Source organism: Carcharhinus amblyrhynchos, chromosome 17, assembly GCF_965287045.1.
Source record: "Carcharhinus amblyrhynchos chromosome 17, sCarAmb.v2.hapA, whole genome shotgun sequence".
NCBI classification, from domain to species: Eukaryota; Metazoa; Chordata; class Chondrichthyes; order Carcharhiniformes; family Carcharhinidae; genus Carcharhinus; species Carcharhinus amblyrhynchos.
In genome coordinates, this window is record NC_137340.1 from 10,089,071 (window position 1) to 10,110,683 (window position 21,613).

The 21,613-nt window shown below is 42.2% G+C and overlaps 1 protein-coding gene across 11 annotated transcripts in view; it reads left to right on the forward strand.

Moving 5' to 3' along the window:
• Nucleotides 1-21,613, forward strand: part of pcdh15b (protocadherin-related 15b) — a 1,349,261-nt gene that overhangs the window by 862,624 nt on the left and 465,024 nt on the right. For all 11 annotated transcript variants that reach the window (XM_080205457.1, XM_080205459.1, XM_080205466.1 and 8 more), the window contains 2 exons: nt 13,869-13,988; nt 19,291-19,401. In XM_080205457.1, the coding sequence (XP_080061583.1) occupies nt 13,869-13,988; nt 19,291-19,401 (231 nt within the window). The remainder of the gene's footprint in view (nt 1-13,868; nt 13,989-19,290; nt 19,402-21,613) is intronic.

Below are 21,613 nucleotides of genomic sequence, written 5' to 3' on the forward strand. Positions count from 1 at the left end.
TTGGAATATGATCAAATGAAATGTTTGCCTGCTGTACAGTTACTGCCTTTATCTCTGTAGCAAATTCTAAATGTAAGATTCAGCCGGTGATGCAGTTAAGATCTGCATCAGTGCTATATTTTTGAGAGATTATTAACGAGACAGATCACATGCAGTGGTAGTTCAGACAAAAGCGGCAAAGCTTCTTTAGAAGGTAGGCCGATGTCACCAAGTCATTTAGTCTCAAGAAGATAATCAGGTTCCACAGACAAGATTGTTTGGATCTGCTTCAACTCAACTGACTGTTTTATCTTTGGGCTGAATTATCCCTTGCCACAGTCATTCAGGTGGACCTTTACACCCACGGAAAAACAGGTTGGAGTTGGGTGATGTGTGAATTTAAATAAAAAAGTTTAAACCTGACACCAGGAGTAATGGAGATGGGACTCAGGAGCTGAAGCTTTCCTTGCCTGACAGGGAGCCAGCCCTCTTAATCAGACTGGATCCCAGGCTGTGGGGAAATAAAGGATGGATGCGGTGACGTTAATACTGCACAACACGTGGTCGAATCCACCCAACCAAAATCCTTTGTCCTGCTGCTCCAAAAACCTCCCCCATGAGTTAATGGGGCCTCAGGGTTGGACTTTCCAATTGGGGACTGGAATCGAGAGGGCTCGTTTGCAAGCCGAGAGCCCTCCAGGTTTAGGGTTTGTGCAGAGTTAGCACTTTTCTCCCCTGTCTGCATGGGTTTCCTTCAGGTACTATGGTTTCCTTCCACGGTCTGAAAGACATTGGCCATGCTAAATTCTCCGTCAGTGTGCTCGAACAGGTGCCGAGTGCGGAGACTAGGAATTTTCACAGTAACTTCATTGCAGTGTTAATGTAAGCCAATTTATGACATTAATAAATAAACTTTAAACTTCGTAACCTACCTATGGGTTTGCTACCCAATTATTGAGTGGGATGGAGGTGTTGAAATAGAGAGGTGTGATAGCAGAGAAGTGGGCCATTTTTCTGGCTGAAATTGGCAATCATTGCTATGGCTGCTATCGGTTTGGGGTACTTACAAAAAAGAATATGGGAGAATCTTCATGTTCAAACTGGCCAGGCTAAATGGAGAGCTAGGACTGGGATTAAGATAGGCAAAGGCTGATCAATAATCTTGCTCCGTATATTATTGGTCAAATTTTCACTTTTTTTTTTAATAAATGGAACAATTTCAGCGCTTCCACCCCTGCTCCTACCAGATTGTAGCTGGTCAGCTTCAGAGAACACTTGGTGGCTGCCCACCCCTATGAAACTCACAGGAGATCAGAAGGTGAGCTATTAACGAGCTCCCCAGTGACCTCAATCCACCCAATTAATGAGGTGAGTGACTTTGCTTTCCCACCCGACCTGGGCTCCGCACCATCCTCTGGAAAATCGTCAGAGTCGAGATCGGAAGCAGCGAGTCGGTATGCTGGCCACCAGCATGGTTATTTTTTCCCATCCTGTCTCCGTTCTGTCCTGGTTCAGGGTGGGAAGATCTAACCATTAGACTCTGGCAAATTCCTTACTGGAAAAGATAAGAGTTCTTCCTTTGTTTTGGTGGAACCATCTCTGTATCACGGCTTTGTCCTCGTTCCTTTTGTTTTTAATGTTTACCGACACAGATAATAAGGAAGTTAAACACTCCCCAAAAAAGCAGAGCGAACTGGGTGGTTTGCATGCTCAGTAACACTTCCTCAACTGTTTTCCCCTGAATGGGAACACTAAAGAATGCATGATCCGCCCTGTCTAATTTGTATTTCTGGAATTTTACATTATTGAATGTTAAATCTATCACCTGTTTGAATGGCAGGTCCTTGTCAATATCTGTAACTTCCCATGACCAGACTTCCCAGTGTGCACCGGTGCCGCTATTGGGGAAAGATGGACCTGCTCCATTGAGACAAGGCTTCACTTGAACAACCGTGAGACTGGTGTCGTGGCAAATTGATAAGCTACAGCTATAGACTGTGCTTGGCTGAGGGGAGATTCAGACAGTTAGGGTGGAAACACATAGCAATAGTACAGGGTAGTGATATGGTTAATGAGAACCACAATGTGACAGGAAGTAACAGAGCATACAAGCTGTCTGCCATTGCCTGGCAGTGGGATCTTCCTGTCGCATCGATGTCAGTGGGGTGTCCTGTTGTTTTCCCCCTCCACTGACGGGGAACCCATCATTGCCGGTGGAACCAAAATATCCCACTGGCAGGAACAGCCAGAAGATCCCACACTTCGAATTTAGGTCTCTTTATCTGAACGTATGCAACATTCATAATAACATAGATGAGTCGATGACAAAAATATAAATAAATTGGGTATGGTATGATAACCAGTGCAGATATGGCTGCAAAGCTGGGAACTGGATATCAAGAATATTTGATATTTCTTAAGGACTTGAAGAAATGAAATGGAAAGATAGTTTCTTTAAAATAAAGGATAAGTATGACACAGTAGTGAGAAAAGATCTTTATTCAGAAGATCAAGATGCAGTATCAGTTTGAGTGGAGGTAATAAAAAAAAAGTCACTGACAGTAAAAGTTTTTGGCCCCCTTAAAGATAGCTGCACTCTAGGGCAAAGTACAGATTAAATAATTGAGGCTTGAAACATGGGTGGTTTTTATCTTCATGTAGATTGGAAAAAGCGAATTGGCAAATTAGCCCCAAAAAATGAGTTTGTTGAGTATATTGACAACTGTTTCACAAAACAATATTGTGGAATCAACTAAGAAATGTGTTATTTTAGCTCAGAAATGTATAATATTACAGGATTAGTTAATGATGTCACAGCAAAGGATCCTCTGAGGAAGAGTGATCATAACATAGGAGAATTTCACATTTCTTTTCAGGGAGAGAAAAATGTGGCTGAATTTAATGTCTGAAAATAAAGGCAAATACAAGGGTGTAACAACAAGGAATTAGATTCGAATAGTTTGTTAAAAGTGAAGGCATATATGAGCAATGGCAAACATATGGGGAGATACTTCATAACTCTCAGCAAAAAATATATTCCATTTGAAGGAAACACTTTTTGAGAAGGAAGAATCATCAAAAGCTAACAAAGAATATTAAATATAGTGAAAGAAAAGGTGCACAATTAGGAAAATTCTAGAAACCAATAATGGATGACTAAAAATATGTAAAGGAAGAAATTAGAATACGAAGATTAATGACTAAATGCTTCTACAGGCAGATAAAAAGGAAGAGTGTACAATAACCCTTGGAACCTTAGAAGATAAGATTGGAAATTAATAATGGGAAAATGCAAATGGCAGATACAAAGTTTTTTTTATCTGTCTTCGTGGTACAAGACACCAAAAACATCCCAAGGACAGTAGAAAATCAAATGGAAAATGGTTAGGAGGAACCGAAAGCAATTGCCTGGAGAATAGTTACTTTCACTGGAGAAAAAGTACTAGGGCAACTTATGGGACTAAAGTTTGGGAAATTCCCTGGATTTAATCATCTTTACTCCAGGGCCTTAAAATAAATGGCTGCAGATCTATTTGATGCATTAATTGTAATCTTCAAAATTCTGTCGAAACTGGACATGTCCCAGTACCTTGGAAAACCAAAAACTTAATGTCACTATTCAAAAAAGGAGGGAGGCAGAAAGCAGGAAACTGTAGGTGTGTTAGCCTAACATCTGTCTTTGGGAAAATACTGGAATCCATTTTTAATGAGATAATAACAGGCCATTTCGAAAAACATGATCAGACAGTTTCAATATATTTTTATGAAACAAAAATCAGGTTTAAAAATCTTGGAGCTCTTTAAAAAAGTAACCAGTAGGGTGGATTAAGGGGAAAGATGAGATGTAGTTTATTGGGATTGACAAAAGACATTAGATAAGGAGCTGCATAAAATAAGCCACAAAAGATAAGCTGACATTTGTTGGGAGCAATATATTTACTGCCTAGCTAACCGGTGACAGAGTCTGGATTCATGAGTCATTTTAAAGTTGACTATCTGTTACTATGAGGAAGCTACATAAATCTACTGTAATTATTGTGCACAGTTCATTGTAGGTAAATTTTCTGATATCACAAAGGCAAGTTGGAAAGAAAGTTGTGTAGAGATCTTGTGTCTGTAAAGTTTAAGTGAGTTGACAAAAATTGGAGAGATGGAGCATCACGTGGGTAAATGTGAAGTTATTTATCTTGAAAGGAAGCATAGAAAAATTTACTTAAGTGAAAAGATGCTATAAAATGCTGTGCTAGAGAAGGACCTGGGTGTCCTCAGACATGGAAAAGTTAGTATACTGACACAGCAAGACATTAGGAAGGCAGATGTTGAGGTTTATTGCAAGAGGAATGGATTATAAAAGTAGAGATGTCTGGCTACAACTGTACGTTGGCGAGGCATTGGCGATACAGCTTCCATCTCCATATTTGAGGGGAGGTTTGCTTTCATTGAAGGCAAGGGAAGGTGGTTCTTGGATGAAGGGTTGTCTAAGCATGAGTTTGTGTTCATAAACACTGGCGTTCAAACGAGTGAGAGGTAATCTTATCGAATCGTATAAAATTCCGAGGCATGACAGAGTAGATGTTAAGAGGATATCTTTCCTTGTGGGAGTAATCTAGAAATGGGGGTTGGTCAGCTTAGTTGGTGGACAGCTGGTTCGTGATGCAGAGCGATGCCAACAGCTTGGGTTCAATTTCTGTATCGGCTGCGATTATTCATGAAGGCCCATCTCTCAACCTTGTCTGAGGTGCGGTGAACCTCAGGTTAAATCGCCCCCAGTCATTTCCTATGGTTGTCTGGGACTATGGCGACTTTATTGTTTTATTTCAGAACTAAGCGCGCAGTTTTAGAATAAGAGGTCTCCTGTTTAAGATGGGAGTGAGTATGTATTTTCCCTCAGTAGGTTGTTAATCTTTGGAATCTCCTCAGAGCATCCGTCAAAGGGGTTATCTATTTTCCCTCGTTTCAACTGCAAGGTGTGATGATCAAAGCAGTGCTGGAAAAGTCAAACTGTGGCTGGGCCATTGACTATATTCAAGGATGAAATTAGACAGATTTTTGGGAGTCAAGGGATCTGGGGGCGGAGACAGAAATTGGAGTTGAAACTATGATCAGATCAAGCACAAAATTATTGAATAGTAGAGTATATCTGAGAGGCTGAATGGCCGACTGTATTCCTAATTCTTATATTCTTATTGGCGCATGTTACTAGTGTTCGTTAAGATGTCTGTTATGGGAGGACCACAATCTCAAAATGCTAAGCCGGGTCTTTAATCTCTCCATGAGGTTAACTGCTCCCTTTTCTCAGGGAATGTAGAGAGTTGTGAATGTGGAAAATGGCTTGTGTGAATAGCGTGGAAGGCCTACTTTTGTGGTGGGTGACTATGAAGTATAATTGCAAGTGATAATAGAATGAGTGAGAGTGTTTGGATGGATGTGAGGTGCCTGGAGAGAGTGAAATAAATGCAACTGCAAGGCGTAATGTTCAAAGGAAATCTGGAAAAGTCAAATTGTGGAACTTGGTACCTGACAATGTGAGACCGCTCACCTTAACCACCCTGCTGAGATCCTGGATCCTCTTGGCTCTCTGTCTTCAGGGTTGTTCAGATCATACTTCTGCTCAGCCACTTCCACCTAGGCATGCGTGGTTGGAGAAGATATCCTCCCTCTCCCATCTTTCGGACAGGTCAAATTTCAAAGCAGGGGTCTTTCCCGCTCTGCTCTCTGTCTCTGTGGTTGTTTCCACCTCAATATTCATGTGCAGTTTCAGCCATTCTGACCCCTGCAAAAACCAGTTCAGTTCAAAATATTTTCTTTGGGAGATCTAACGTGTTATCGTGCCTGCTTTCTCAGGTTGGCTGGGAAAAATGGAGGTGAGATGCCAATGTTGTGCCACAGTTAAGAAAGCACTGTGAAGCCCACCACAGCTGTCGTTGGATTTCCAACCCTCTAATGGTTCTGCCGATTTGGCTGGGACCATCAGTTGAAAATCCCACTCTGTTTCAAAGACTTTCAGCATGCTGATTCATGAAGAGTCTAATTTTTCCATCCTTTTGGTCTGTGCTAATCAAGTTGGATGCCAATGTTGATTAATTATGCACCAAATTCATAATTTTACACATTGGAGCCAACAAAATGATTTACAAATGCAAAATAAATCAAGACACTTGGCATCCCTCATCAGTTTTCATTTTTTATGCATATATAGAAAGAAAAGACATGCAAGGATGGTACATGTATTAATTTTCAGCTGCACGATTTAGATTGGTGAATCTTTGTACACCATGAAATGAGTTTTTTATTCATTCAAGGGATGTGGATATCATTGGCTAGGTCAATGTTTATTGCTCATCCCTAATTTCCTTTGAGAAGGTAGTGTTGAGTTGCCTGCTTGAACTGCTGCCATTCCTTTTGTGTAGGCATACCCACAGTGCTGTTAGGGAGGGTGTTCCAGGATTTTAGCTCAGCAGCAGTGAAGAAACAATGACATATTTCCAAGTCAAGATGATGAGTGTCTTGGAGGGGGACTCATGATGTTCTGATGTGCCTGCTACCCTTGTCCTCCTAGATGGAGTGGTCATGGGTGCTGTCTCAGGTGCCTTGATGAGTTCCTGTAATGCATCTGATACACACTACTGCCACTGTGCAGTGATGGGTAATGGAAGAAGTGACTCATAAAATCAAAAAAAAACTACAGTGCAGAAAGAGGCCATTTGGCCCATTGAATCTGCACTGGCAACAACCCCACCCAGGCCCTACCCCCATATCCCCACACATTTACCGGCTAATCCCTCTAACCTACGCATCACAGGACTCGCACAGACACGAGGAGAATGTGCAAACTCCACACAGACAGTGACCAAAGCTCGGAATCAAACTTAATCACTGCTACCATGCTGGACAATATTGCGGTTGACAAGGAGGATGTGCTAGTTCTTCTTGAGGGTTTGAAAATAGATAAATCCCCTGGGCCGGACGGGATTTACCCTAGGATTCTCTGGGAGGCAAGGGAGGAGATTGCAGAGCCTCTGGCTCTGATCTTCAGGTCGTCGTTGGTCACCGGTATAGTGCCAGAAGATTGGAGGTTAGCGAATGTTGTCCCATTGTTTAAGAAGGGGAACAGAGACTTCCCCGGGAATTATAGACCGGTGAGTCTTACTTCTGTTGTGGGTAAGGTTTTAGAAAAAATTATTAGGGATAGGATTTATAGTTATTTGGAGAGTAATGAAATGATTAGAGATAGTCAGCATGGTTTTGTGGAGGGTAGGTCATGCCTTACTAACCTTATTGAGTTTTTTGAGAAAGTGACCAAAGAGGTGGATGGGGGTAAGGCAGTTGACATGGTGTATTTGGACTTTAGTAAGGCGTTTGATAAGGTTCACCATGGAAGCCTTCTGCAGAAATTGCAGATGTGTGGGATTGAGGGTGATTTAGGAAATTGGCTGGCGGATAGGAGACAGAGGGTAGTGGTTGATGGTAAGTATTCGACATGGAGTTCAGTTATGAGTGGTGTGCCTCAGGGATCTGTTTTGGGGCCACTGCTGTTTGTAATTTTTATAAATGATCTGGATGAGGGTATGGCTGGGTGGATTAGTAAATTTGCTGATGACACCAAAGTCGGAGGTGTGGTAGATAGTGAGGAACGGTGTCTTAGTCTACAGAGAGACTTGGTCAAGTTGCAGAGCTGGGCTGAGAGGTGGAGGATGGAGTTTAATGTGGAAAAATGTGAGGTAATTCACTTTGGTAGGAATAATGGATGTATAGAGTATAGGGCTAACGGTAGGACTCTGAATAGTGTTGATGAACAGAGGGATCTAGGTGTATGTGTACATAGATCCCTGAAAGTTGGGAATCAAGTAGATAGGGTTGTTAGGAAGGCATACGGTGTCTTGGCCTTTATTGGTAGGGGGATTGAATTTAGGAGCCGCAGCGTCATGTTGCAACTGTACAAAACTCTGGTGCGGCCGCACTTGAAGTATTGTGTGCAGTTCTGGTCCCCACATTATGGGAAGGATGTGGAGGCTTTGGAGAGGGTGCAGAGGAGGTTTACCAGGATGTTGCCTGGTATGGAGGGGAGGTCCTCTGAGGAGAGACTGAGGGATTTGAGGTTGTTTTCCTTAGAAAGAAGGCGGCTGCGAGGGGACCTTATTGAAACATATAAGATGATCAGAGGTTTAGATAGGGTGGACAGTGATAGCCTTTTTCCTCGGATGGAGAAAGCTAGCACGAGGGGGCATAGCTTTAAATTAAGGGATGGTAGTTATAGGACGGATGTCAGGGGTAGGTTCTTTACCCAGAGGGTGGTGAGGGATTGGAATGCCCTGCCTGCTGCAGTTGTGGATGCGCCTAGTTTGGGGGTGTTTAAGAGATCCGTGGATAGGTTTATGGATGGAAAGGGTTTGGTTTAGGTTAGAGGGTCATTGTTTTTTTTTAACTGGTCGACGCAACATCGTGGGCCGAAGGGCCTGTTCTGCGCTGTAATGTTCTATGTTCTATGCTGTCCCACTCTTTGTGGATGGGTGCCAATCAAGCGGGCTGCTTTGTCTCAGATGGTGTCGAGCTTCTTGACTATTATTGGAACTGCACCAATCCAGGCAATTGGAGAATATTCCAACACACTATTGACTTGTGCCTTGTAGAGGGTGGACAGGCTTTGGGGAGTTACAAGGTGAGTTACTGGCAAGATAGAGAAATCAGGGGAACTGTGTGTTCCTTCAAGATTAATTTATTCATTCTCACTTATGATTTATTCCAAACCATGCCCATATGTGAGCCTCATCCATAGCAATTATCATAGTTTTTTTCTTTCCTTTGTAATTGTCCTACATTACAACAGTGACAACACTTCAAAAGTACTTCATTGATTATAAGTACCTTGAGATATCCTGAGAGGTTGTGAAAGGTGTTTCTTGGATGCAAGTTTAATTGAAATTACTGTTTTCACTGATTTGAGTTTTGTCTTTTTGGTGCAATTATTTGTGGGATAACATTTATGAAAGTGCTGACCACTGATTTGATTTGATTTGATTTATTATTGTGCCATGTATTGAGATACAGCAAAAAGTATTGTTTCTTCCACACTATACGGACAAAACATACCATTCGTAAAGTACATAGGGAAGGAGGAAAGAAGAGGGTGCAGAATATAGTGTTGCAGTTACAGATAGGGTGTAGAGAAATATCAGCTTAATATACAGTCGGTCTGTTCAAAAGTCTGATGGCAGCAGGGAAGGAACTGTTCTTGAGTCAATTGGTACGTGATCTCAAACTTTTATATTTTTTTTCCTGATGGGAGAAGGTAGGAGAGAGTATGTCCGGGATGCATGGAGTCCTTCAATGTGCTGGCTGCTTTTCCAAGGCAGCAGGAAGTGTAGACAATGGATGGAAAGCTGGTTTGTGAAATGGGTTGGTTTACGTTCACAACCCTTTGTATTTTCTTGTGGTACTGATCAGAGCAGGAGCCATACCAAGCTGTGATAAAAGTGGAAAGGATACTTTTTCTATGGTGCATCTGTAAAAATTGGTGAGAGTCGTAGCAGACATGCTGAATTTACTAAGCCTTCTGGGAAATTAAAGGCATTGGTGAGTTTTCTTAACTATGGCGTGGAGGGACAGGACGGGTTGTTGATGATCTGGGCGTCTAAAAACTTGAAGGTCTCGACCATTTCCACTTCATCACCATTGATGTGGACAGGGGCATGTCCTCCACTACTTTTGTCGATGACTGCCGTACACATGATTGTCTGTCTCTTTAAGACATACAGCAATAGAGGGTCACTTGATTTGTGGGACCCTTGGAAATCGAGAGTGAGTGTTCACAATAGAGAGTGGAGTCCTCTCTTAGCAGAATGTTCTGGAAGCGTGTAGAACTGGAGCTCTGCCCCACAGCAGACTTTGTGCTGCATAAATCTCTTGTACCTAAATTTCTCAATTCAGTAAATAACTTCCTTGTTCCAAAAAGGTCTGAAGTCTCTCTTAATGATTGTATACATTGGCCGTGCTCAATATGTTACAATGACTATCTCCTCCGTTTTACTGACAGCGGGAGAGATTATTATTGTTGTTTCACCATTTCCCCAGATTCTCTATTCCTTTCCTGTGGTCTGTCTCCTCATTGTTTGAGATCCAATCCACTGCTTCCTCTGTGGCTTCCATAAGTGCTTCCTCCAGTGCCTTCTCACTCAGAAAACCTTGTCCACAGGGAGAACATCTGAAACATGGAATACTAGTTAAACCCCTTGAAGGATGAACGTGAAGTTACTGTCAGCTGGTGACTCTTTGCTACTTGAGCCTGTCTCCAGTCAGCTAGTATTAAATTAAATAGTGACAGATATTATCCCAGCCCAGAGCTGTTAATCCCAGCACTAAATTGCAAGCCAAAAATGTAATGCAGGCTAAGTCTCCATGAAAAGACAATCTGCAATTTCCTTTTGCTGACTTTCTGATGCAGGTGCTTCTCTTTGGTGACTCCTTTCAGACGAAAACGCAATATCTGCAAGCAAACTGAGGCATACAAACATTTTGACCCTTGGCTTTTCGAAGCTTTTTTTGCCTCTCCACTATTATTGATTAAAATGAACTGAGATTAATGCTGAATATTTATTGCAGTTTAGGCCTGGGAGTAAAACTGTTCAGCTTTGAAACTTATTGAAGTAAAAAATAATAAAAGATCTTGGTGATATGTAACAGTCTTATTCCTAGTGGTCTGAATTTTATATCCCCCCCCCCACCCCCAACACACCTCTAGCAGATTTTGAGAAGGTGGAGGTAGGGTGGGGAGCATGAAATTGCATCGGTGGGATTTCCTCTGGGATCCCACTCACTCTGATCCGTACATGTTTTACAGTGGGCTGAACTGGGCTTTGGACAGGAAGCCCAAGCTTGCTCCGTTAAGGCCCTTAAGTGGTCCCTTCGTGGGCAATAAATGCTGATCAGTCAGTGACACCCATGCCCCATCATTGGATTAATATAAAATCCCAGGAATCTGCCTGGTAAACCTTCGCCGTACTCCCTCTGTAGCAAGGGCATCTTTCCTCAGATAAGTACACCAAAGCTCCACACAATACTCCAAACCTTGACTCTTTGAAGAACTCTACCAAGGATGACAATAACAATCAATCAATCACAAGTTCTGGTAGTGTAGGAGCCCAGAAACAAGAACAAGGCACCAGCTCCAGAAACTACAGGGCAGAGAGGAGGTAGATTCATGTCATGGGCTGTCATAGCTGATGTTTTCAAACTAGTTCTGGAGCTTAAAGAAAACATACAGGAATAGCTATTTTCTTATTTCATTTTTTTCCGGCTTCTGGTGTTCTGATCGAATGATATTTATTTGTCAGTTTCTGATTTTCTGAATCAGGTAAAGTAATTGTACTGTATAATGTGTATTGGAAAATGTGACTGGCCATGTCATGCAGCCAATGACAAATTGCAGTACAGATAAATGTTAATGACTGCATAGGTCTGGGTGGCCAGCATGTCCCCTGAAATTGCAATGTGTGTTTTGCAATGTCAAATGATTTATTTAGGTAATCCTGATCAAAGTGCAGTCTCTGTTTGCAAACACAGCCTGCGAGGTCCAAATCCCTAAATGCTGTAGCCAGTAACTAGGAGAGACCTCTACTCAACAGAAGTCTGCCACTTGCATCGCTCAAACACTTTATCTACGTCTCTTGGACTAATCCTGTGCTCCTTTATTTAATTTGACATCTCCAATGCCTCAGTTGCATGTTACTTGTGGTGCATGTTGAAAACTCACTGGAGAAATTTGCGGCAGCACAATTATTGCGCACTCAAGTAGAAACATTTGCCTTTGAGATGGAGTCAGGCTAGGATGTAAACTTGAATATTGTGAAGCTGGCTTGCACCTCCAGGATATGCTCCAGTTTTGTTTTCTCCGTTCACCTTGTACTTTTTTGCTCATTGATCTCTGTAGTCACTATTTCCATTGAAGAGCCAGATGTTGACTAACTGGTTGTATCGCCAGCGTGAAATTACCTATGTGGTTGAAGGCAACCATGTCCTGTAGATAGAATAGCATTCAGATTTGAGAATACATAGCGAATTGAAAATGTCAGCGAAACACACAAGATGTTTAAAGAGAATTGATTCGAACGTGTTCGGTTTACTGAGAAGGCATGTGCATCAGACCTGTCTCTCTGAATGAGCAACAGGTTTCAGAATCTTAGCACAGTGACTTGTTCCATTCAGGACCACGTTGTTCCTAATCTAAAATTTATCAGTCATTTCTTTCTTGGGTCAGCCTGGAGTGATATACCTGTCAAGTTGCTGATATTTTTCATTAGCAAGCACTTCAGGATGAGATGTTCATCAAGGTTGACTTTGTTTCATGTGCAGTCAGGTCAGGAACATTACTTTTCAAGCTGCATAATTGTTAGACCTTGGGCTTTCTCACATCAAGCCATGCAGGTGGTAAAATATATGAACATTATGGTTTTATGTATTCGTTAATTGGATTTGAGGTTTGATGGCTAGGCCAGCATTTAATACCCATCCCTAATTGCCCATGACAATGGGGTTGTGAACTGTTGCAGCCCATGTAGTGTAGGCACACCCACACTGCTGTTAGGAAGGGAGTTCCAGAATTTTAACTTGACGATAATGAAGGAACAGTGACAATATCGGGGGTGATTCTCCCAAAAGCGCTGAATTGATAGGAAAACTATTCTAAATCCCAACTGTTTTGTCAGTTCAGCTTCTTACCTGAATCTCCGTACTCTGTGCACTGCAGAGGTCCCAGTTGTGACTCTCATTAAAAACTTAGGCCTATTTGCACCGGAGTTTGACAGTTCTGGAACTCTGTGAATGCGCACTGGTCCCAATCTGTCAGTTTTCCCGTTTGCTGGCCAGCCCAATCACTGGCCAGCTTGGGACCACTGAGTGCTGCCCCTCCAGCCTCCCTTTTCGCCCCCCGACCCACCCCCCCGCCACTCCCCCCACTCCTCCCCCACGGCCCAATCATGGCCCCTACAGCAATTCCCGGGCCTGCTCTGACCTCCCGTCCTGGAGCATCCCTCAGTCTCCTACATTCAAGTGAAAACAAACCTAGTCTATCCGATCTCTCCTCATAGCTAATACCCTCCAAACCAGGCAACAGCCTGTTAAACCTTTTTGGTACCTTCTCCAAAGCCTTCACAGCCTCCTGCTAGTGTGGTGACCAGAACTATAAGCAGTATTCCAAATGTGGCCAACTAAATTTTTATACACCTGCAACATGACTTTTTGCCAATTTTTATACTCAATCTCCGACAGGTGAAAGCAAGTATGCCGTACAACCTCTTGACCACCTCACCCACTTGTGTGCCACTTGCAGGGAACTGTGGACATGCACACCAAGATCCCTCTATTTGTTGATGCTTCTAAAGATTCTGTGATGTAACCTCACCAGATTTATATTTCATTTTTAGATATGCCTGGTGCTGCTCAGGCCCTCCTCCACTCTTCTTTGAACCAGGGTAGGCCATCCGGGTTTTGATGGTAGTGGTACATTGGGCAGTATATTGAGCCATGAAGTTACAGATTGTAGATGAATACAACTCTGTGTTGCAGCTGGTGGCCCACAGTGCCTCATGGATGCCCAATTCTGAGATCCTGGATGTGTTCAAAATCTATGCCAAATAGCACGATGGTTATTTAGATTCCTGGACTAATGCTGTTTCTATATATGAAATAGAATAATTAAATTTGGTTATGCTCAAGCACTTTCAAGTTTCCAGGTTTAGAGATGGTTAATAACTTACAGTACGTCCTTGCCTGGCAATGCCATTCAGACATATCCCTATTTATGTTTTATATTATCAGTAAGTATTTGGTATGCAGAATTTAATTTTAATATGAATTGTTAATCTTGTGATTTTGTTTTTTCCTCTTTTATTTAGTTGACACCAGTTGGGACAACTATCTTCACTGGTTTCTCTGGAAGAAATGGAGCCACTGACATCGATGATGGTCCTAATGGACAAATTGAATATGTTATTCAGTATAATCCAAATGATCCGGTACGTATTAAACAGTGGGTTTGTTTATTTTCTCCAAATGTATGCTTGCAGGTGAAGTTAGGTATCTAACTTCCAACTGTGCAGTGGTTGGAAACTGCACAGCACAACTTTGGGACCAAGTTTGCATGACTCATTGATCTAAGTTAGAGTTCCTTGTGACTTTGTACGTAAACAAAACCAATAAGCACACACCTATAACAAGGCTGTTGAGGTAGGTTTAAGGATGAAGAATCCCCGAAATCAGGATTTCCTGTTTTCTCAACTCTGCAGCGACTTGCTTATGTGCCCATATCCTGACTGAGATGAAGCCGAACGGCCTCCAAATAGTCAAATGAGTGAAATGGGTTTGGGGCAGATCTACGACGCACATTCTTCAAGAGAAAATAAGGATGTTAGGGGCACAAATCCAGGAGAAATATTACCCAGCACCTCTATCACCAGCCACAAATTGCTGCTGTTTGTAGCTTGCTAGAACAGTGGGCAACTCAAGTTGCTGGTTGTTGTCCTGACTGGCATAAGCCTCTGCTGACATTATACAATCGGTAGGAATGTTGGCAGATGAAGTTCACTGTGATGGAGTGTGAGGTGATAAATTTTCATTCGAAGAACACGGAGGGAAAATATAAAATAAGGGGTAAAATTCTTAAAGTGGTGCAGGAGCTGAGCGATCTGGGTGTATATGCGCATAGATCATTGAAGGTGACAGGACAGATGGAGAGAGCAGTTAATAAAACATATTGGTTGGGATTTTCCGACTGCGTTCGCCCCAAAACTGGAAAATCCTACCTGAGATTAATGGACTTTTCCATGGTCAGCCTCTCACCCATTACGATTCCTGTGGTGAGCGGAACATAGAAATTCGTCTGGTAGTATTCTGGGCTTTATTAACAGGAGCATAGCGGACTGGAGCAAAGAGGTTATGCTGAGACCTCTGCCGGAATACTATGCACAGTTCCCAGCGCGACACAAGAATGTGAATGCATTGGACATAGTGCAGAAGAGTTTTATAGGAATGGTGCCAGGGATGAGAAACTTCAGTTATGAGGATAGGTTGGAGAGATTGAGAGTGTTCTCTATGGAGAGATGAAGGCAGAGAGGAGACTTGATAGAGAAGCAAATGTGACATGAGTAAAACTCACACAGTAAGTGGTTCAGGACTGGAATGTTCTGCCTGTAAGTGTAGTGGAGGCAAGTTCAATTGAGCCATTCAAAGAACAAAGAAAAATACAGCACAAGAACAGGCCCTTCAGCCCTCCAAGCCTGCGCCAATCATGATGCCTGCCTAAACTAAAACAGTATGCATTATGGAGTGCGTATCCTTCCATTCCCATCCGATTCATGTATTCATCTAGTTGCCCCTTAAATGCTGTTATCGTACTTGTTCCCACCACCTCCCAAGGCAGCGTGTTCCAGACATTCACTACCCTCTGTGTAAAAAAAAACTTGCCTTGCACATGTCCTCTAAACTTTTCCCCTCTCACCTTAAACTATGTCCCCTAGTACTTGACTTTTCTACCCCAGGAAAGACCATCTGACCATCCGGTCTGTCCATGTCATTCATAATCTTGTAGATCTCTATCAGGTCACTCCTCAACCTCCGTCGTTCCAGTGAGAACAAACCTAGTTTATTCAACCTCTCCTCATAGCTAATGCCCACCAGACCAGGCAACATCCTGGTAAACCTCTTCTATAACCTCCCCAAAGCATCCACATTCTTCTGGCAGTGTGGTGACCAGAATTGTACACTATATTCTATATGAGGCCTAATGAAGATTCTGTGAAGCTGCAGAATGACCTGCCAATTTTTATACTCAGTGCCACGACTGATGAAGTTAAACATGCTGTATGCTTTCTTGACAACCTTATCCACATGCATTGCCACTTTCAGTGATTGGTGGACATGTACTCCTAGATCTCTCTGCCTGTCACTATTCGTAAGGGTGCTACCATTTACTGTATAATTCCTACATGCATTCCAAAGTGCATTATTTCACACTTGTCAGGACTAAACTCCATGTCTCTGCCCAAGTCTCCAACCGATCAATATCACGCTGTATCCTCTGACAGCCCTCTTCACTATCTGCAACTCCACCAATTTTTGTGTCACCTGCGAACTTATAATCAGACCAACTACATTTTCCTTCAAATCATTTATATATACTCCAAACAATAAAGGTCCCAGAACTGATTGCTATGGAACACCACATACACAGCCTTCCATTCAGAAAAGTAACCCTCTACTGTTATCCTCTGTTTTCTGTGGCCAGGGCAGTTCTGTAACCATCTTGCCAGCTCTTCTCTGATCCCATGTGACTTCACCTTTCATACCAGTCTACCATGAGGTACCTTGTCAAAGGCTTTACCGAATCCATTTATACAACGCCTACCTTTCCCTCATCTATCATCTTCGTCACTTCCTCGGAAAACTCGATCAAGTTAGTGAGGCATGACTTCCCCTTTACAAAACCATGCTACCTATCACTAATAAATCCATTTGTTTCCAAATGTGAGTAAATCCTGCCCCTAAGAATCTTTTCCAATAATTTCTCTCCCACTGACGTAAGGCTCACTGGCCTATAATTTCCTGGAATATCCCTGTTGCCCTTCTGAAACATTGCAGCCAATGAGGATACAAAGACTTTTGTCAAGGTGCCAGCAATTTCTGCCCTTGCCTCCCTGGGGTAGATCCCATCAGGCCCTGGGGACTAGCTACTTTAATGCTTTTTAAGACACCCAATATCTCCTCCTTTTTCATATAGACATGTTCCAGAATATCTAAACACCCCAAGGCTCCTCATCCATCAAGTCCCTCTTTTTGGTGAATACTGAGGCAAAGTATTAATTTCCTCTGGTTCCATGCATTGATTCCCTCCACTACTCTTGAGTGGACCGACCCTTTCCCTGGCTACCATCTCGCTCTTTACATATGTATAAAGTGCCTTAGGATTTTCCTTAATCCTGTTTGCCAAGGACTTTTCATGACCCATTTTAGTCCTCCTATCTCCTTCCTTGGGTTCTTTCCTTTGTTTTTTATATTCTTCAAGGGCTTCATTTGCCCTAAAACTTCTAGATTTATGAATGCTTCCTTTTATTTTTTGACAAAGCTGCTACTATTCCTCATCATCCAGGGTTCCTGATACTTGCCACACTTATCCTTCATCCTCACAGGCTCATGCCAGTCCTGAATTCCGATCAACTGACATTTGAAAGACTCCCACATGTCAGATGTTGATTTACCCTCAAACAGCCTTACCCAATCTACACACTCCAGATCCTGCCTAATGTTGTTGTAGTTAGTCTTCCCTCAATTTAATTCAAGAAGACATTAGATGCTAATTTGAATAGCAACAATTGCAGGAAAATGGGGAAAAGGCAGGGGATTGACGCTAAGTCATACTGCTCAGTTGGAGAGTTGGTGCGAACACAACAGATCAAATGGCCTCCTCCTGCACTGTGACAGTTCTGTGATTCAGTGGTGGGTGTCACAATCACAGGTACGCTGTTAGTTTAATTATTAACTTCTCTAAAACATTACTTCAGTATTAGTTGAATGTTGTGTTTAATCCTCCTGGACATTACACTACAAGAAGCATAATAATTATAGAGAGGGAGCAGACATGGTAGAGTAGTTGAGTGGTTTCAGTTGAACGGACAGATGAAAGAAGCTGAGATTGCTCTCTTTACATCAGAAAAGGTCAAGAGCAATTTGATAGAGGCATTCCAGATTCAAAGTTCTTTTGATGGCATAGACGCGGAGAAGCTATTTCTACTGGCAGAAGCACTGATTCAGATTTAAAGTAATTGGCAAAAGAACCAAAGAGAAAATGAAGAATCATTTGTTTATAAGGCAGACTGTTGTGACCTGAAATGGACTCCTGAAAGATCGTTGGAAACAGATTTTCAATAGCAACTTTCAAAAGACAATTTTACCTGTATTTGAAAGGGAAACATTGCAGACACATGAGGAAAAGAGTGGGGAAGAGGGGCTAATTAAATAGCTCTTTCTGAGAACTGGTACAGGCCTGATGGGCCAAATGGTCACCTCCTATCCTGCTGGATTCAGTGTCGGCTGCCAGGGTCACGTCTCAAAATCGTCCTTAGCTACCAAGAGATTCGAAAGCCAGTGCCCGAAACTACTATCTATATTTGCTGAATTTCAACTGGAATTTCATTGGGCATTGTCTCTCAGCTTGGGAGAAAACTTGTGCGGATGCATGAAAATGGTTTGTGTTGATCATGCACTGAAGTTACCATGGACGGTCATGCAAAAACCCCCAAGGAAATCCCAGTGATTGCCTTCAAACATTATTTGCCAGGCATTGTTTAAGTTTTCACTTTCAAAATCTTTCTTCAAGCTGATTTTTCCTCTCAGCGCAACTCCAAGCAGTGTCTGGCAGAGAACCAGCTTTGCAGGCTTGAAATCTGACCACTGTCTCTCTATTTTCAGAACTTAAACACAAATCCATTTGAAGAATTGTGTGGACTGTATTCATTTTAATTATTAATAAAGAAATACAATTTTTATAGTTTTATATCTGGCTCCAAGTCATTTCAAATTAGTTATTTTTTTGCTAATGCTTTGAATATGAGTCCTTTTTTAGATAGAAATATATTTTTAAAAAGATGATTAAGGCATCCAACCATTACAATGGGACACATTTACCCTGGTGACAAATATCCATCTTTAATTTTTTAAGCAATTGGCTAGTTGATTGTGAAAAAAGGCATGGGGTGAGGGAGGAATTTTCCAATCCCGCCTGCCACAGGAATTGTAGATCCCGCAGGCTGTTGACCTCGAGCATGATTTTCCAGTTTTGGGGCTCGCACGATTGGAAAATCCTGCCCCCAGTTCTTGTTCTGGAGCTTTCAAAAAGATTGCCGTACGATATCAAAAGTTAATGAACAAGATATTCTTGATATTGGATTGGTAGAATGGTGTATTTTAGAGTTAATTAAGCCACTCATTCAGCAAATAGAAAACTGGCGCAGGTTCAATTCCCATACCAGCTGAGGTTATGCATGAAGGCTCCACCTTCTCAACCTTGCCCCTCACCTGAGGTTGATCCTCAGGTTAAATCACCACCAGTCAGTTCTGCCCCCACAATGGGGAGAGCAGCCTATGATCCCCTGTGACTATGGTGACTTTACCTATTCTTCTACATTTCTTAAGTTGTGAGGTGATCGAATCATATTTTGTGAAATGTTAAGATAGCATGCATTGATCTAATTTGTTGTTGATGCCACTGAATAATACCTGACAGGAGAAAAATGAAAATGTTGATTTTTGCCTTTGTGTTCCTAGGAATCCAGTCGGACCTTTGGTATTCCGCTCACGTTATCAGGAGCTGTGGTTTTAAGGAAAAGGCTAAATTATGAAGAGAAAACACGTTACTATGTCATTGTTCAAGCAAATGTAAGATATTTATTCGAAGAATTTCAATTACTCATCGTAACAATTGCATATTGTCCAGTAGATTTAACATTATGAAATGTAGTATAACTTTTGTGTGCGGTTTAATTGATGTTGTCAGACTAACTGATGTTGAATTATTGTCTAAAAGCTTCAGAGCCACTTGTAGCTTTTAACAAAATAGTAATTGTGAAGCAGTGATAGCAAACAAAACAATTTCTGTTTGTGGAAAATAAGTATTTCAGAAGTGAATAGAATTCTCAAAGTCAAGTGCATACAAGATTTTCCTGGAACAATTTTAACTGACACGTCTATTTGAGAATGATTGTGCTTTGAAATATGGATCATGTAAACGGTTGACATTTCAACTGTCTAAGGCAATCTTTGCAACAACATGAGTTTTAGTGCCATTGTGAGCCATTTTATTATTTCTCATATTCGTATTGAAAAGTCTTCTGAAAATAAAATTGAGCTTAAGATGTGTAATTCATACAGGGCAGGATTTTCCGAATGGTGGATTTTTCCACCAATCCACTCGAATGCATCCCTCTCGATGTCAGTTGCTCTGCAAACAGTTAACATTCAGTGGGTAAAGAGTGAGACCCCCACCTCTGGAGGAAAGCTGCCTTGGATAGCAGCCAACTGATCCATTTCTGGGCCCTGCCGACCCAGAAGTGGCAGGTTTGAGCAATGGCTACCGCTGGAGGCTAAACTTAAGGTAATCCAGGGCGAACTGGCTGACAGGCCTCAGTGAGCAGGATGAAGTAGGAGAGGGGAAGAGAGGATGTCCCCCTACTTGTCTGACACCAGCTCGCCCCGTAAAAGCTGCTGATTTGATTTATTATCATCATAGCTATTGGTATACAGTGAAAAGTATTTTGTTTCTTCCATACTATACAGACAACAAAGCATATTGTACATAGAGTACATAGGGGAAAAGTAAAGAAGAGAGTGCAGAATGTGGTGTTATAGTCATAACTAAGGTGTAGAGAAAGGTCAAGTTAATACGAGGTAGATTCATTCAAAAGTCTGATGGCAGCAAGGAAGATGCTGTTCTTGAGTTGGTTGGTACGTGATCTCAGACTTAGATATCTTTTACCCGACGGAAGAAGGGGACGTGGGGTCCTCGCTGGGTTATGCTGGTCTTCTCACATGATCCTTCCTTTGCCACGGGTAAAATGATGCACAGAGAGGCATGCAAGTGGTTAATAATAGGCTCAAAGGAGAACCCACCTTCTCCACCACCTTCCATTAAATGGAGGCAGGTAAGGGTGGGTGTGTAAGCAATGGGCAGGCCGCTCATTGCATTTTATAAGCCACCCACCTTTCTCCAACCTTCAAAACGGCCAGCGATGGACCATAAAGTTTTTTGACATTATCATTTGACGCCAAATTTCATTTAGCTGTGAAGAATCACAGCTGAACAAAAAGCCAGTAGTAATACCTATGTTTACAACAACTCCTCTCCAACAACAAGTGTGGGGAGCTAGCAGACTTCTTTGTCACTAAGAAACATAGAACAGTATAGCACAGCACAGGCCCTTCGGCCCTCAGTGTTGTGCTGAGCAATGTCCAAACCCAAGATCAAGCTATCCTACTCCCTGTCATTCTGGTGTGCTCCACGTGCATATCCAATAACAGCTTGAAAGTTCCTCAAGTGTTCGACTCCACTATCACAGCAGGCAGTGCATTCCACATCCCAACCGTTCTCTGAGTGAAGAATCTACCTCAGACATCCTTCCTATATCTCCCACCATGAACCTTATAGTTATGCCCCCTAGTAAAAGCTATATCCACCCGAGGAAATAGTCTCTGCACGTCCACTCTACCTGACCCCCTCATCATTCTTATAAATCTCTATTAAGTCGCCTCTCATCCTCCTCCGCTCTAAAGAGAAAAGCCCCAGCTTCCTCAACCTTTCCTCATAAGACCTACCCTCCAAACCAGGCAGCATCTTGGTAAATCTCCTCTGCACTCTCTCCAATGCTTCCACATCCTTCTTATAGTGAGGTGACCAGAACTGAACACAATATTCCAAATGTCGTCTCACCAACATCTGGTATAGTTGCAGCATAACCCCATGGCTCTTAAACTCAAACCTTCTATAAACTATAAGCCTTCTTCACAGCTCTATCCACTTGAGTGCAACCTTCAGAGATCTGTGGATATGAACCCCAAGATCTCTCTGCCCTTCCACCTTCCTCAGTAAGATTGA